At 39.0% G+C, this 18,462-nt stretch overlaps 1 protein-coding gene across 4 annotated transcripts in view; it reads left to right on the forward strand.

The window, feature by feature from the left end:
- IFTAP (intraflagellar transport associated protein) overlaps positions 1 to 18,462 on the forward strand; it is a 65,151-nt gene that overhangs the window by 10,876 nt on the left and 35,813 nt on the right. For 2 of the 4 annotated variants that reach the window (XM_055549325.1, XM_055549326.1), the window contains one exon: positions 7,041 to 7,196. In XM_055549325.1, coding sequence (XP_055405300.1) covers positions 7,064 to 7,196 — 133 coding nt within the window. In that variant the 5' untranslated portion in view covers positions 7,041 to 7,063. Of the gene's footprint in view, positions 1 to 7,040; positions 7,197 to 12,114; positions 12,280 to 14,856; positions 14,997 to 18,462 lie in introns of those variants that run through there. The other 2 variants (XM_055549327.1, XM_055549328.1) reach the window with 2 other exon arrangements.

Raw genomic sequence — 18,462 nt, forward strand, 5'->3', positions numbered from 1 at the left:
GGCCTTGAAAAAATGTTCACTGAAATACTCACTATTATTGTCCATAACTCATTGAGGTAGATGATCACATTTCTGAGGCTAGGAGATCAGTTTTGAGTAACGTTGAAATATGTGTATTGTACATTTTTCTGGATAAACTGTACTAGTCTAGAGGTCATGCATTGGAGAAGGAAATGGCAACCCACTCCAGTGTTCTTGCCTGGAGAATCCCAGGGATGGCGGAGCCTGGTGGGCTTGCTGTCTATGGGGTCACACAGAGTCAGACACGACTGAAGCGACTTAGCAGCAGCAGCAGATGTCAGTTAATATGTTTGTAGTTTTGTTAGGAGGTGAAGGTAGGTGATTGACTCAAATTTTTCAAAAAGGCAAATTAAGAAACAAAAATGATAGTGGAAAATAATATTTTTGCTTTAGAAAACAATGGATTTTCTAAAATTTGTCTTATGGGTACATCTTTCAGCCTCCATGTCCACAGGTAATTTGCCTTTTTTTAAAAAAATAAGGAGTAAGCAAGGTGAGGGAAGTTCTGAATGCTTAACTGTTTGCATTTTTGTTTAATGGAATTAATAACTGTGTAATTGAAAACAGTCTAATAGTTGACCCGCCTCAGTGAGTCAATGTAGACATTTCTGGATTGACTCGAGCAGCTTGGAGGAAGAGTATGTTTGGGGGAAATAAAATTGATTTTATACAATCTGTTGATGAGCAAGTCTTAATAAATGATAGCCTCAAGAAACCCCATTACGGTAACTTGGATGGATGATCAGGAAAGGGAAGCAAATTTTTCAAGAGGAAACTTTCTGCTTAAACATGTAATTTTATAGATTAGTATTATTCCCACCCTCTAGAGCTTTTTGCAGAAGGAAAACCATCCACACGCCTGAGTTCCAGCATTCTTGGTAAACTTTTACTGGATGTCTTCTCTTTATCTTTTCCCGAAGATGAGATTTTTGTCAAGGAAAAAGTATAACAAAGATATGCCAACTTCTGAGACCTCTGCACAGATGACAATATGCAGCTTTTCTCTTCTAAAGCTTTGTTGTTGTTTAGTCATTAAGCCGTGTCTGACTCTTTTGTGACCCCATGGACGTAACCTGCCAGGCTTCTCTGTCCATGGAATTTTCCAGGCAAGAATACTGGAGTGGATTGCCATTTCCTTCTCCAGGGGATCTTCCCAGCCCATGGATTGAACCTGCATCTCCTGCATTGGCACTGAACCAGCCGGGAAGCTGCTCTTGTAAAGCTTTGTAGTTAGCAGTTATCTCCAAGCCTCTCCTGCTTCCTACCAAAGGCTTCCTTTAATATTCACTGCAAAGGGTTGTACCAAGGGGAATCTATGTGGAAATCTAGAGGCTTATACTCTCAGCTTTTTTGGTGATAATGGAGAATTCCATGCTTTTTAAAGTATTAGAAAAGGCTCTTTGGGAGAAGCTTGTAACTTGAAGTGTTGTGTATTCTTTGATGCCAGAATGTACGTTTTTATCACCCAGATATAAAACTGTAAAGGAATTTAGATCCTCTTCTATTTCATAAGAAGTTTTATATTTATGTATTCCTCTTTTCCTTTGTTTTCTTGTTTGTATTGGTAAATGTCTAAAACAAATGATATATATGCGTGTGTGTGTGTGTGTTTGTGCATTTTGCCTCAAGATGTTTTGTATGTTATTGGGATAAAGAACGTAGTTGTAGTCAGACACACGAATACACCCAACCTGAGTGAGATTGCTGCTTATTGCTTAATTTCCTGATGACTTCATCTGTGCATTAAAAATCATAACCAGGAGCATCTCATTACTGTTTATGAGAACCACATAATGCTGCTCACCAGTAGAGTCCTTAGTTGACAAAAATCTCACTTACAGTTTCTTTTCCAGATTCATTTATTTGTATTCTGTGATTGAACTAGATGACCTTTAGGTTTCTCTCAACTCTGAGCATCTGTGCCAATTTCTGTCATTGAATTTCATTCTCCTTAATATTATCTAAACAACATGAAAATATTATAGGATGCAAAATAGTTGTTGTTCAGTCAAGGCAGAGGCTGTCAGTTCATACCGAGTCTCTTCTATCATGTAAATAAATCTATACCCTTACTGTGTAATTTGGTCTTTTGAGATTTGTTCATTTTCCAAAATATAAAAAGAGACCTAGCCTGTGCAGCAGCAAGGTTGACATTTTCCTTCCGCAGGCTTTGTGAATTCTTTGTAAAATATGCCATTTTACCTTTCATACATCAGGAGCTGCTTGAACAGAACTATGAGAATCTGAGACACAGTGCTTTGATAGTCCCTGCAAAACGCTTTAAAAATGTGTTATTTATTACTTTCAAGTATCAGTAGTAAGCCTCACAGTTAACAACAACAACAAACACAATTTTGCAGGCATATACCTTTCTGTACTGTTAGAAAGCAGATTATATGTTTTGAAAGCTTACTAGCTCAGGGTGACTTGTTTCTTAAGGCTTCTTGCTCTTGTCTCTGACAAATGTGTTTTAAGTAAGTCACAGGAGGCAGGGATCTGAAGATAAGTATCCAAGAAATGCTACATCAGTGGTGATAGTTCCACATACTTTATTTTATAATAATATCTGTAAAGGGGTGGGACCCTTTACAGGGACCTTCCCAGGACAGATCACCCCCAATCCCCACTCTTCCTCTGCTTGCCTCTTGTTTATAAAAAGGCTTTAGTCTCCTAAACCTTCCCTGAGCTCCAAAGAGCAGATTCAAACAGGTACTGTCTGGAAAGGTGAGGGAATGTACAAACAAAGGAAAAAAGAGCCCAACATAATTTTTTTCTATTGTTAGCTTAAACCAGTGTCTTGATGTATGACCCCGAACTGTTGAGATAATGTCCTGTGGGTTCAACCAACTGGCTCCAAGTGGACCTGAAATTGATGACACAGGGAGAGTCAATTAAAAACCGAAACTCCTAAACCATCATGAAGGCTCTAAGTATATAACAAAATGTCCCAACCATTGCTTTTGCTTTCTCCTAGAAAGAAAGAAAGACCTTTGCCCCAATTCCATAGAAATGGAATGAAGGATTGACAGTGGGGTCTTATACCCAGGGCATGAGCTGATCCATCTTGAACAGCGCAAATTTTCAAGTTCACGGGCATTTTCCTTTCCTGCTGGCCCTGGCATGCCTCAGAGCTGCCTAGATAATGACAAGCTGACGAGGAGAGAATGAGAACTAATCTCGCTTGCCTAAGAATTTCAGAAACCAACCTCAAGGACACGGGAATGGAATGACCCTGAGTAGAAAATTAATGAACACCTAATGAAGATGACATTAACTGGACCAGTTTGGAGATGATTATCGGAGCTGACTGCTGTTGTGCATGTCGACCCCTGCTTGTACATCCCTGAAACTCCCCTTGAAAACCTTGGTCTCCTAGCCAGCAACTTGGAGATGATCTTGGGACATTAGCCACCATCTCCCCAGGTCACTGGCCTCCTGAATAAAGCAGCTTTTCCTTTTTTTCCAATACTTGTCTCTCAAGTATTAGTCTTTCTGGCAGTGAGCAAACTTGGGTTCAGAACTAGCCTGGAGGTGTTACGTTTTCTTTCAGAGCAGGTGACACTACCTGGCTTGCGTGGTCGTTAGTTTTGTTATTTGAAAGGAAGAAAGCAGGACTCCAGGAAGATGGTGTGGTTCTTTTGCTAGCTCCCAGGGACTCAGTAAGCAGAGAATCCTGTTCCTAAGAAAGCTTGTGGTCTTTTGTGGAGTTTAGTAGTCCAAGCAGAGCGACACATCCTCCCAGTGGTTCCTTCTGGAGGCTGTGATTGTGAAAGTGTATGTTGTTACACATTTACTTATTATCACAATATGTTCTGGGTCTTTTTTATGTGGAGCTTTAAGCTTTAAGACAAAAAAACCAAATCAAAGAATCCTGTTATCCAGGCAAGTATATCTCTGTCTCTTCCTTTTTCTCTTTTAGAAAAACACTTCATGGTAAAAACACAAACTAATGTGAATGGTAACTGAAAAAGCAATGCTTCCTTCTAGAAAACCACTAGGATTTGCATAAACCACTTGATTGTCTGGTAAAAGATTATCTTCTCTGTCAGTCTCTGAGGACTTCTAACATGAGGTTATTTGTATTTTCATAGATAAGGAAAGTGCTAAGTTTGAAGGTGGGTTAAACTCTTTAAATCATGACAGCTTGTAAAGCTGGATTTTGCAAAAGTCTTTAAAATGTCTGTATAGTTACTGTATTGTGATAACCACAGGAATAAAATTAAAGACATTGAAAGATGTTGAATTTGTGCTGTGCACAGCCTGTTAATTGTCTGCCTTTAGTAAAACTGAGATGTGTTAAGGCTAAATACTCAAAATATACCAATTTGAGAATTGCAAAGCATGTTCAAAGGAATTCCTATTATAACTCTCAAAGCATCCACGGGAAGGCATTTACAGCAATATAAAGTACAACCTGGCTGCTTCTGTTTGATATTTGTCCGCAGAAGTAGATTACCTGAGATGGCTTGAGGAAGAGGTTGCTATAATACAGTGCTGGAATTTTGCTGGGGTCCACTTCTGGAAAAGCAGATTGACATTAACATTTTGGTAATTAAGTATTTGTCCTACTGATAGTTAAATAATAACCACCTTTGAATTTATCATTATTTATTAGCTAGCAATTGCAAGCATAATTAAACTATGGGTTGCTGAAGCCTGGCAGTATTATAGGCGAATTTGCATAAACTGTAACTGGGGCTTTTTCTTATACCTAATTTTCAGGTCCAAATTATTTCTTTCATTTTGGGTTGGTGTATAGCTAGACTTTTTATTTTCACTAGGACTGCTACAATATCATGTTTTATCTAGGGTTGTAATGCATCACGAATTCTCTTGATTGATCTTTGGGTAATATTAGTACCTTCAAAGTCAAAGGGGTCACGGCCAACACAGGTCTTCATGTAAACAAAGCACAGAGTACCAAGGCTGATACGTTGTCGTCATCCTCATGGCTGACACTTCTTGAGGCCCCCTGTATATTCATCTAATCCTTACAGCAATCTTGAGAGGTACCTGTAGCTTCATACTTCGTATTTAAAACTCTTGGGGTCAGTTGTCTTTCAGAATTCAAAAGTTTTTTGGAGTTTAGAAAGGTAATCAGGGCAAATGCCACATATTATTAATACCTAAAATCTCCAGTGGGGTCTGGAAAAGCACCTCAAAAGCAAGCCCATTAGTTTTTTTTTTCAGGGAAACATAAATAGTAATACTGTTTATACAGAATAAATAAAAGCCACAAACACTTTCATGTTAATTCAGGTTTGGTTTTGCCACTAAGTGAGTTTGGGTATCACCTTGTGAATATACTTTTGGTTTGTTTTTCCTGAACTTTATTGGTAAATGTCAAATAATAAAGTTAATAACAGACACCAGATGTTCACTTTTATTCAGGAAAAACAGAAGAACCACGGAATTTATATAGTATCGGAGAACCCCTCCCGTGAATCACACTGGCTGTTTAGGCTGTCATTGTTCTTCTGCTTTTTGTAGATAGTCATTTTTCTCAAAGCTGTGTAAGAATCATATTTCACACAGAATGAACGAAATTTAACAAGGTGAAATATCACAACTAAAAACAAAGTTCAAACTCCTCAAGGACTGAGGTACTGTCTCAGCTGACAAGCATTTAGTTACGAAGTAGTCAATGCTCTGACAATGTGAGGGGGCCACTAGCTTGTGAACGGGATCTTTGCATGAAGTAGGAGTAAGGCATTTAGAATATGAGCGTTAATCAAATATCACTGTTTCCAGACTGTTCCTGGAATCTTGTCTTCATTTTTGGAGGACACATTTTAAAGGGATGCAGACAGTGTGAAATCTTTTCCAGGTAGATTGATCAGAAGGGTGAAAGGATTCAAAGCCATGTCACATAAGGTACAGATACAGTGACTAGGTAGGCTTAGCAGAGTTTTTGGCCAACTTCTAACAATATTTGACTGTAGTACCTGCTCAAATGAGTAACTTTAGTTTGAGATCAATGGACCGCCAACTCTGCGCCACATCCTGAGCTATGAAAAGATATGGACCCTTTCTCTCACAGGCTTCAGGTCTCATAGAAGACACAGAAATGTATACAACTATTTACAATACAATGGGATAAGTGGAACACAGCATAGAGAAGCAGCACAGAAATTATGATGTGCTCTTGTGGTGATGGGAGATGGAAAGCCAAAGCCTTCAGAGACAAACTGAATTCTGAACTGAATTTTGAAAAAGAAATTTGTGTAAGTGGGTGAAATAAGAAGATTGAGAAAGGACAGGACAGGCTTGCCCAAATATTTGAAAGGATATTGTATATGAAAAGAATTGAAATGGTTCAGTCCCATCCAGGGGCCCAGGACCAGTTTGGGGTAGGGAACACAAAGACACATTTAGGCTGTTTTAGAAGGAGGCTTGAATAGAGCTGTCCAAAGGCTTCTTTGGAACGTAAAGGGTTTCCACTATCTGGATGTGTTGAAGCACAGACAGGCCAACTGTTTGGCAGCACAAGTACCAGAGTATGGAGGGTGTGTGTGTATGTCATGCAATGAATAGAGAAACATAGTGAAGTACTTAGGGGCATGGGTTCTAGGGTCACACTTCTAGAACTGACATTTCTGCTTACTGGCTCTGTAATCGGAGCTAGAATTGTTATGAAGTTAAAGAACAGTACCTGGTACCTAATAGGTGCTCAATAAGTAACAAATGTTAGCAACTGTTGCTGTTGTCTTTGGATGGGTGGTTGGTTTATCTCACCTTGAAAGATTTTGAGTTTCTAGTTATGTAACTGTGTGATGATATTCCTGTGAATTAAGAAGATGGTAACCAGGAAACAGGCAAAAATAAAATTGGGATAGTTCAATTCTACAATTGAGATATGAATATAACTCTGGTCTCTTAAATCAGGGTATATCGCTCTAATAACTATCTCGATTTGTCCTTTTGGAGTGTTGGAATTCTTCCACCTACCCGTCCAGAGTAGTTTCAAGAGGCTGGTACTGCACAACTCACCGTAGCTCATGTTTTTCTTGGTCTCGTAGATAAAGTGGCCTTATGAATAGGAATGCCTGCCCAGACACCAGAATTGGAGATGATGGATGAAGATCGGCTAATTGAAGAAGTCTTGGATAAGTTTGTTAATTGTCATGAGCAAACATATGAAGAATTTCTGAGAACGTTCACTCATCTTTCACAAGGTAAGATGGAAAAGTAAACTTTCTATGACAGTAGTGAAGTGAGGGTTGCTTAGTGCTGTCTGACTCTTGGCGACCCGGTGGACTGCAGTCCCCCAGGCTCCTCTGTCCCTGGGGGTTCTCCAGGCAAGGGTACTGGAGTGTATCCTCCCCATGTCCTCCTCCAGGGGATCTTCCTAACCCAGGGATCGAACCCTGGTCTCTCTCATTGCAGGTGGATTCTTTATCAATGGAGCCACCAGGGAAGCCCAGTAGAGATAACGAATTTTATTATGATTTTATGTCTTTGCTGTCTTTTCAAAAGACTATTGAATGAGCATTCATTCATTCCATTGTTTTGATCAGGTTATTCTCATCAAGGCATTTGCAACTGATGCATATAAATGCTAACTTTTTTATCCAGCCAAGAGTTGTATTATGGAATCTGAGCCATTGAATTTGAGAACTAAAAGGACCCGAGAAATCATTTAGTATAATCCCTTTGTTTTAGTTTTGAAAAAAATACAAGTGCAAAGGCTTTTAAGAGAGTACTGAAAACATTGAAGAAATCTAGCACCATGTAGGATATGGAGTCACACCATACACGTTTGGATTCTGGCATCGCCTCTTTCTGGCTTGAGGGGAAGTCACTTGAGTAGAGGGGGGTTATTCATAGTACCATAAAGGTTGATGAAGGCTAATTGAGATAATCCATGTAAACCTCTTAGCATAATGGCTAGCTTGTAAATGCTTAATGAAGGTTAGGTATTATTATTGTTTATTGTGGTGATATCATGCTGTGGTTTCTATAGAATGGAAACCATCCTTTAGACCAGAAGTGATAACTGAAGCCCTAAAGGCCAAACACGTGCTCTTTGTTTTGTAATGTGTTTGGTTACCTCATGCAGTATTGTTGTCCTTTTATTGAGCCAACATTTAAAAGTTGGAAATGTTACACAAAAATCTTGATTTTCTATTTTTTCTTTTTTCTGATTAAGTGAGAAGATGGTTGCCTCTTATTTCCCTGATGGCAGTATCAGCAGCTAGAGTTCAGGAGCCTTACACTTACCCTGTGACCTTACTAGTGTGATACGCTCTCTGGCTCTCACACACCCTAAAACTGTGTGCATATCCTGCCTGCTTCCTTCACGCCACTGGCTCCTGTAGGCATTGAGTTCTGTTTCGACTGCCATTGGCTTGCTCTCAACCTTGGTCCTTTTTGGGTCATGACTCCACATTTGGGAGACTGTTGACTTACATGTATCTTGGACTCAACTCCAGGGCCCTAATGGGGCCTGGGAATACAGACTTTTTAAAAGTTCCTGTGGTGATTCTAATGTGTACCCAGGATTGAAAATAGGGAGTTCCATAATTTCTTAGGTTATAACAATCTCAGGATCCTCAGCTCCATGATTTGAAGCCATAATTCATGTGTCCTTAACAAATGTAAAAGAAGTGAAGTTATAATGAAGAAAAGGAAAAGAGATTCTAACCTGTTTCTTTTATTGTACAAGGTAGTGGGAATATCTATCTGTTTTGTTTACTCTTAAGGGAAATATGGCAACCTACTCCAGTGTTCTTGCCTGGAGAATCCCAGGGACGGCGGAGCCTGGTGGGGTGCCGTCTATGGGGACACGCAGAGTCGGACACGACTGAAGCGACTTAGCAGCAGCAGCAGCAAGGGAAATAGGGTTAGGGCTCCAAAATCACTGCAGATGGTGATTGTAGCCATGAAATTAAAAGACACTTACTCCTTGGAAGGAAAGTTATGACCGACCTAGTTAGCACATTAAAAAGCAGAGATATTACTTTGCCAACAAAGGTCCGTCTAGTCAAGGCTATGCTTTTTCCAGTGGTCATGTATGGATGTGAGAGTTGGACTGTGAAGAAAGCTTAGCACCGAAGAATTGATGCTTTTGAACTGTGGTGTTGGAGAAGACTCTTGAGAGTCCCTTGGACTGCAAGGAGATCCAACCAGTCCATCCTAAAGGAGACCAGTCCTGGGTGTTTATTGGAAGGACTAATGTTGAAGCTGAAACTCCAATACTTTGGCCACCTCATGTGAAGAGTTGACTCATTGGAAAAGACTCTGATGCTGGGAGGGATTGGGGGCAGGAGGAGAAGGGGATGACAGAGGATGAGATGGCTGGATGGTATCACCAACTCGATGGAGATGAGTTTGAGTGAACTCCGGGAGTTGGTGATGGACAGGGAGGCCTGACGTGCTGCGATCTATGGGGTCGCAGAGTTGGACATGACTGAGCGACTGAACTGAACTGAACTGAAAGGGAAATAGAGAATTTAGGAAATACTTTGTTAGTTGGGGCTGAGAATGATCTATTTTGGTATCATATGCGGATCAAATTAATCTTGATAATGGCCAAATTCACTATTTGTCTTATGCACATGGATTTAGGAAGATGCTTGCCTTCTCTGAGTCTAATGATTTAGTTTCATGTTTTCCAGACCCACTCATGCATGGTTGTGTGAATGGCTGGGGTAGGCTGTGGAAACAAGGATAAAACTGGCAGAATTCATGTATTTTGGTATGCCAGTGGCATTTTGATAACCCAGATTATTTTGGAACTTACTTGTAAGGCTGACTTTATTTTTGTATTCTGAAAGTGTAAGAACTTCTTGCAAGGACTTGGATATTTTAAGGAGGTTACACTGTTTTTGTTTTTCCGGGTAAGGAGTCTGTTCTGTTTGCAGATTTTTGTGTGCTCATTCCATGCCCAGAGAATCTGTTGCAGATGTGGTGACTTCATTTTGAGTTCAGTTTAGGCCCCAAATTGAGCTGAAATAAATGATGATGCAAGTTACATAAACTGCATCTCCAAGCACACTAGTTTTTTCCCTTTGAAAATATCCTTAGGCGCCAGTTCACATTATAAACTAATGACCTGAAAAATTCCTCCTAGAGCACAAGAGCTGTGAGTGCAAAAATATGTCTTAAATCACTAAATGTCCTTTCTTACCCTGAAACTTTTAAATACCTCTGAAAACCACATAGGACTTAGGGTCGGGCCTGAGAGTTGGATGATAGCCAACAGAGTTGAGCACAGTCAATGCACTTAGCTCTGTTTGAAGGAAGATCTGAAAGCTTTTTCTTCAGTTGTCTCCTCCTTTCCAGCCCTTCATTTGTCTTGGTATTTGGTTGTCTTGCTCATATGAAGTGGAATCTTGTCTGTATTAAAGTAGTTATGTATAGTTATGTACGTTTCTTTAGTTTCTCAAGTATGCTTTCACTGATTGACTCTTCCATTTATTTTTGTAATAGTTACCTGCCAGAATGCGTATGAGATTCATTTTCTTTCCAAGAGTGTTAAAAGGGTCAGTAATCCTATTAAAAATATTTCCCTGGAAAAAATTAAACTAGAGCCTTTTTGAAGAAATTCATGTTACTGCTTCAGGTGCTTGGAAAACAGTTGGAAACTGTTAATATTGTAGCATAATTCTCACTCCAGTACATTTATATTGACTATGTTTTGCAGTTGTTTTTTTTTTAAGCAGCTCTGGTTTATATAATCATGGTGCATATTTGATGATAAATACTGTGTTTTACCAAAATGTTTAAAGAGATATATTGCTTATTAATGTTAAGCAGACATTTATAATTAAATTCTTCAGTTCAAGAAAGTTAAGACTGAGTTTAAGATTTGTATTAGAAAATTAGTGTGCAGATTTTGAGTTTGTTCATTATCAGTGAAGACATTATATTTTTGACATTATTGTAGATAAAAATAAGAGGCTGACTTTCAGTCTTTGATATTTCAGCTTCTTTGTGAATATAATTAATTGATACCAGACTGTGTGTCTAAAGGGAAAAAAATGCTTCTTCCTCCTTGTTATGTTTCTATCATTGTTTAGGTTACAAAAACACAGATATAAATAATTACATTTGATTTTCTGTTAATGCATTCATTCATTTATTCATTCAACAGTCCTCTGAGTGTCTTCTTGTCTGAATTTCTTGTTTTAGACGCTAAGGATTTGAAAACATTTAAGGCATAGTTTGTGTTCACCAACACTCATTGTCTCCCACACATACACACACACACTCACACCATTATTGTCTTTTTTGTGTGTGCTTCAGAGTAAATGATTAATTTCCATTAAGGCTGCCAGTTTTTACCAATTTCAGCTTAAAATGCTTTGGAAATTGAGACGAATCTACTGTAATTTTATGATTAACTCTTAAATAAGACTTTGCTTTTCATTCTCTCATTTCATTCTTTAAATACCTGGGATCCAGATTCCCAAGTGATTTTATCAGTTTCTATATTATCATATAATAACAGCTTTCTACTCACTGCCATATTTATACACTTAAACCAGTTGAGATCAAAGATTTTGTTTCTGATTTTGATGTGTTCTTGTTTTCTTTATGCCATTCTCATTTCCCTTCTAACACTTCATGCTTTTAGCCTTTTATTGTTCTTTCAACATATATTTGAAAAAAAAAAAAAACAAAAACCCTGTCAACTCAACCTGCCTTTTTCCCTTCATACTTGTTAATATTTGAACGAAATTCCCCCTTAGGTAGAATACTATGTGTCTGAATGTTCTGGACAAATGGCCACACCTGTGACTTTATAATCAGGTTGTGGTCTAGTCTTTTGATTGTCTCAAAATTTTAGTCTCAAAATCTCTAAATATGTTTCAGTCTTTCTTAGGTTCTAATACTCTTAATAATCACAAGAGGGTTTGACCTTCCCTTATTGATAAGCAGCTAACATTTATTAAGTACTAGGAATTATGCTTGGCACTTTTCCTGGATCATCTCAAACTTTGTAATAACCTAGTAAAAATTTCTTTTTTTCCATTGTAATTTCTAAAATTTTTATTATTCTCCATTTACAGATGAGAAAACCAAGGCTTAAGTTTAAGTAAATTGCTGTTGTGGACTAAATTGTGCCCCTTCAAAATTTATCTGTTGCAGCCCTAACCGGCAAGGTGACTGTGTTTGGAGACAGGGCCTTTTAAGAAGTAATGAAGACTAAATGAGGTCGTAAGGTGGGGTCCTAGTTCAGTATGACTGGTGTCCTCCTGGAGAGAGATGCGCCAGGGTTGCATGCACACAGAGGAAAGACCACGGGAGGCCGCGGCAAGGAGGCAGCCTTTTGCAAGCTAAGGGGAGGGACCTCAGGAGAAAAGCAAACCGGTGCACGCCTTGATCTTGGACTTCTAGATTCTAGAAGTGTGGGAAAATAAATTTGTGTTGTTTCACGCCACCTAGTCTGTGGTGAATTGCTATGACAGCCCTAACAGAATTACCTAAGGTCCTGTAACTGTTTAGTGATGGCATTGGAATATGGGCCTAGTCATCGTAGCGCTAAAGCCCATACCCTGAGCTGTTTCAGTTTTCTGCCTTCCACATTGCAGCTGGGCAGTTCTCGAGACCTGGGGAGTCCCTGGCATGTGGGTAAAGCACATCATAGGAATGGATGTGCTTCCTCAAAACATAATTACTCTGTCTTCTCCAGAGTATAAGCTCCATGAGGTCTAGTTGCTTGAGGGTTTTGTTCATTATTATTATTTTCGTGTCTAAAGCAGTGACTGGTAATGTAGAATAAATTGATGCTTAATAAATATTTGTTGAATAAATGAAATAAGAGAACACAGGATGGCAGAAAGATGGACAGGAGGTCCTCAGACCAGATCCTAAAGGACATCCACATGTAATGGCTAGGCACAGAAAGAAGAGCCTGCAAAAGATGCCCTGATGTCATGGTGCCCTGAGTTTGGAGTTGATATACTAGCTAATTGGGAGCCATAGTGGAATTTGAGCATGTGTGTGCACACACACACAAAGTGATTTTGAAAAACAGAAGCAAAGAAGGAGAGAAGCACCTAGAGTCAGGGAGACTAGCTTAGCCAGGAGGCTGAGCAGAAACATATAAGGTGGTACAGACTCCATTGGGGCCATGGAGGAGGAAATAGAAAGGAAATAGGGCCAGTGAGACTCTGCAAGTGAGGAAGTGCAGCCCTTGGTAACGGGTGACTGACAGAGGATTAGGGAGAAGAAACAGCCAAAGATGGGTCACAAGTGTCCTGCCTGGAGATCCCAAGGCCCACCGAGGCCAACTTGTTCACAGTTCTCCTTTCAGGAGCCTTTTATTTTTTTTCCTTACTGAGTGTATGTTCTGTCAAAGAGCTTAGAATCTTGGGCTGGGATTTGGTTTACACTTCTGGACTGATAAACTTCGAGTTGTCATTTCAGCCAAAGGGATATGTATCACCACTCACCCTTGACAACTTCTAAAAAAGGTAATTAAAAATGAAACTGGTGGCAGCACATAAAGCAACATGTTTCCAAAGCTGACATTTCATTTTGGTCCCCAAAGCTATCTTGAATTTGATCGTTAGCAATGCATCTTTAAGACTTCCCCAGGGAGACGAAGCATCTTTTCTCCATCTGAAGAATGAATTTAAAACCTGCCATTGACAAATACCACAGAGAAAAAGAGAGAAAGCAGCTGGCCCTCTTACCAATTTCAGAGCAAGAAAGGAATTTCAGTAAAGCAAAAAAAAAAACAGCTTTCTCTCATAAAAGAAAGCATGACAACAAAACATAATCCTTGCTGCATAGCCTTTTGCAGTTGTTTTCTGTTGAGTATTAGAAACCAGCGGGCTTAGCACTGTTTTGACACCCTCCCCACTGGCAGATTGCCTGCCAGTGGGAGTTGGAAACGAACTGACCAGCTTTATACTTCCAGGTGGATCTTAAGCCACTTTTTCTCTGCTGTTATCAGTCATTTAATTCCCTGCTGAATATTGAGTGGTGTTTATAGTTCACAGGCCATTTGTAGTGTCTTTCTGTTTCCTTTTTTACATAAGCCACATTAAAAAAAAAAAAAGGCAACTCGGGAAGCACTTTTACAAATGTGAATTTAACAGTAAAGTGCACTGTTGAAAATAGCACAGCAAGTAGTAATAAACTTGCTCTAAATCAGGATGTAGACCATGGGGATGTTAACTTCAGGGAAATTTGTAGAAGGCATCAAATGAGGATTTGCTAATAAAAGCAAGTAGGCAATTAAAAAAAATCCACCTAATTAATCTGGCATCCAAACGGAGAGAATAAGGATTGATTGATTGATTGATTTTTTTTTTTGAGGTGGGGTTATTGGTCTGTCTAGTCAAGGCTATGGTTTTTCCAGTGGTCATGTATGAATGTGAGAGTTGGACTATAAAGAAAGCTGAGCGCCAAAGAATTGATGCTTTTGAAATGTGGTGTTGGAGAAGACTCTTGAGAGCCCCTTGGACTGCAAGGAGAGCCAGCCAGTCCATCCTAAAGGAGATCAGTCCTGGGTGTTCATTGGAAGGACTGATATTGAAGCTGAAACTCCAATACTTTGGCCCCCTGATGCGAAAAGCTGACTCATTTGAAAAGACCTTGATGCTGGGAAAGATTGAGGGCAGGAGGAGAAGGGGATGACAGAGGATGAGAGGGTTGGATGGCATCACCAACTCAATGGACTTGGGTTTGGGTGGACTCTGGGAGTTGGTGATGGACAGGGAGGCCTGGCGTGCTGCGGTTCATGGGGTCGCAAAGAGTCGGACATGACTGAGCGACTGAACTGAACTGATTGCTGAAAAGACTAAAAGGAAAAGAAAAAACTCATGATTTTATATCGGTCATACATTTAGTGACTGCCTGTATGTGACATATTTATCACAGCATAGCATCAAATATCAGATAAACACCGAAGGAGAAAAGAAGTATTGGATGAACTGAGCTACTTTATAGCAGAGTCCAGTGGAAGAAATAGCATCAGCTGTTTAACCTGTTCTTTCTCTTTGGGGGAACATCTGCAAATGGTAATTAAGCAATTTTCATTTGTTTCTCTATTTCTTTTGTCATCACTAAATCACTACACTTGGGGAAAAATTGACAAATTATGAAACACAGAAAACTGCTGGTTCAGTTGCAGAAGGAAATCCACCCCCCACCAAACTATGATGGATTTTGAGCTGATCAAGCCATTTTGCCTTAGATATATTAGCATAAATCTTCAGCTGCAGTTGTTACAATTCATATTCATTCTGCACAGGAATATTTGGTCCTTAGATAGTCATTTGTTTTCTGTGTCTGCTGTAGTTTAGGTGTAATTGGATAAGGAAAGAAAATGTATTTAAGTATTTACAACATTTTGAATTACAATCATTAAATTATTTTTGGCAGTGTTTTTGCAATGTATTTTCTTACAGTAAATGTCTTTTCTGGTGTGTTTTCTCAGTAAAACACACAAAAGATATTTTGTGAAGTTTTAAATCTGGTTTATGTCCTAATAAATGAGTCATTTTCTTTCTCTTTTTATAACTTCTCAACACACACATACATATATATTATTTAGCATATTTTATATGTATGCATAAGTTAGAGGGGTGTACTTTCTTGGACAATTGAATTTTGAACTTTTCAAAACACAAGCAAAGAATTACTGGTAGCCAAAGAACTCTTTTTTTTTTTTTTGTGAGGGGTTGCACTGGGTCTTTGCTGCTGCACGTGGGTTTTCTCTAGTTGTGGAATTGGGGTGCGAGGGCTTCTCATTATGGGGGCTTCTCTTGTCGCATATCATTGGCTCTAGATGTGTGGGCTCAGAAGTTGTGGCACATGGGCTTAGTCACTTTGCAGCATGTGGAATATTCCCAGACCAGGGATCGAACCCATCTCCCCTGCATTGGCAAGCGGATTCTTAACCACTGGACCACCCGGGAAGTCCCCAAAGAAACTTTTAAGATGGTCACCATCATCCTTTAAGTAGTCAATTTAAACAATATAAAGTGCATGCACATTTGTTTAGAATGCTGAGGAAGACTTGGCAACCCCCTCCAGTATTCTTGCCTGGGAAGTCCCATGGACAGAGAAGCCTGGCAGGCTACGGTCCATAGGGTCGCAAAGAGTCGGACACGCTGAAGTGACTTAGCGCACATGCACGCATTTCTTAAAAATCATTGTTGTCAATGTATTGTTATACTTGATGGAAAAAAACTAAATTACTGGACTTGAAACTGAGGTGGTCACGAGACTGTGTCCTTTCACTCCGTGAGTGGGTACATATTCACATCTGGACGGTTTTAGCAATGTTCTTTCAGGCATGGAACAATAATATTTTCTTTGAAATGGTCCACTAAACCCAAAGGGATACAAACAGGAAACCGTGTTTTAACCAAACTCTTATCTTTCTTATATGAAAATCAAACCTCATCTGTCTAGTATGACACTTGTCTTTTTTTCCTTCCTGTTTGGATGTGTCCCAGATGGGGTAGGTTGAAGTGACGCTAGTTAGCTCACTCTTTTTGCAGCCCCTTGCTCCCTTAGCACATTGAGGAACCGCTGGACCATTTTTACGTGCTTTCCGGACTTAGCTTCTTTTATTCTAGTTTCTGTGGTGTGCCAATCACTGATTAGAAAAAAAGGGTTGTGAGCCAAGTACCATTTTTTTCCCCACCTTTTCCAAATCATGCTTTGTGTGACTTGTAGCCACTCATCTAATTTCTGAGTACTGATTCTAGTTCCTAATTGTGGTGTCAATCCAGTTTTTCTTGCTAATGTTGAGGCCATTTCTGTATTGAGTATGTTCCTGCTGTAATTCAGGCATTGAGTTGGAATCTGGGAATACAAGATAAATGAGACAGAAATATGTCATTCTTACTAATTTCTGTGTACTGGGTGTTCCAAATGCTCTAGATGTATGAAAAAGCAATAGCAATCTGTATATTTGTAGACATTATAGTTATAGATTGATTGAGGAGCTGATACTCACTACTCTTTACATAGTGCTGATTAAACAGTATCCAGAATATTGCATTTTGTTTTGGAGTCTCAATTTTCGGTTGAATAAACACAATATGAGTTAAGAAAAGAGCAATAAGAATGTTTAGAAACAGTGGATTTTCAGACTTTTCTTTTGTTTTTTGCTTCAAGTTTTTATTTTTTTATTTTATTTTATTTTATTTTTTTACATTCAAGGATGTCTTGGAGTACTCTGAAAAAAATCGAGAGTGTGAAAGACATGTATAATTTATCTCTGTGTTTGCATTGCTCTCACACACCACTGTATGAGTCCTATGTTACTACAGATTTGTACAGAAGAGGTTATTCTACCTCATAAAGTTTGAAAACTTGTAGGAAGCCTTTATTAATGAAGGAGACAGAAAAAAAATTACTCCAGCTTTCTCCAACCTGTGTGAGTGAAAGAGATTGTCTTAAGTAGATGCATCTTTGTGTAGGCAGGCAGAAGGGCATGATCTCAGAGTGAAGGGAAGTTTCTTGGGTTGGCAGGATTTAGTTTTATGGGGAACTTAGTATACTGCCCTTGTATTTCTTATTTTGTCATAGGTAGGATGATTGTAATGGAAAGGATGTTATTCTAGTATAGGATTCAGAAGACTGGGTCCTGACATTCATGAATTCTCTGAGATTGTAGACCTGCCACTTAACTCTGTCTGAATCTGTAAATCAGGGGTAATCCTGTCTGCGTGGTGTCTCATATGGTTGTGGAGATAATCAGATGAAATATACATGAAGATACTCGCTAAATTTTAAAGATTTACTCTGAAGTATTATGATTATGCGGACTAGTTATAATTTAAAAGAGGAACATCAAGGTTAAGTATAAAGAAATCTTGACTTTACAATATAGAAAATGTAAAATACTACCTATAGTATTTTATATTTTTGTAAGATGTTATATACTTCGGTATAGTTTTCCACACTTCTTCACTGAAGTAGCTAAAACCAGCTATGTGTAGTGCGTATTGTGTAGTGTCCATAGCATGTATTATGTAGTGTGACACTGTACAGCGCAGGGAATAGTCCTACACTGGCCTCTGGTGGAGGGACTAAATAATATGTCTACATGGATCCTTCAGGCAAAGGCATTTATGTGCTTTGACAAAGATGAGGCATAAGAAACCTCTAATTATAAATTTTTTAGATACTGCTCCATGGAATCTTTACTTGGGACTCTCACCCAAGGTATATGTAAAGATCACCTGGGAGAGGCTTATTAAAATGCAGGTTCCTGGGGACCAATCTCCCAACTCTGATTTCCAGTTCTTATGTGCAGCCCAGGAACTTTGACTTTCAGACCAGCTTTGATAAACACCCTAAATGAGATTAAGGAAGGGTGTGGGAAGATGGATGAATTCCTCAGGATTCTGGGCTTTTGTATATATAGAATTTCTCTAGGAATAGTTGCAGAGCTTTCATGAAATTATCTACACTTTACCCAAAGGGTAAGGACAATTATTGTACTTTAAATATAACTTTTAATTTAAT

Source organism: Bubalus kerabau, chromosome 15, assembly GCF_029407905.1.
Source record: "Bubalus kerabau isolate K-KA32 ecotype Philippines breed swamp buffalo chromosome 15, PCC_UOA_SB_1v2, whole genome shotgun sequence".
In the NCBI taxonomy this organism is placed as follows: Eukaryota; Metazoa; Chordata; class Mammalia; order Artiodactyla; family Bovidae; genus Bubalus; species Bubalus kerabau.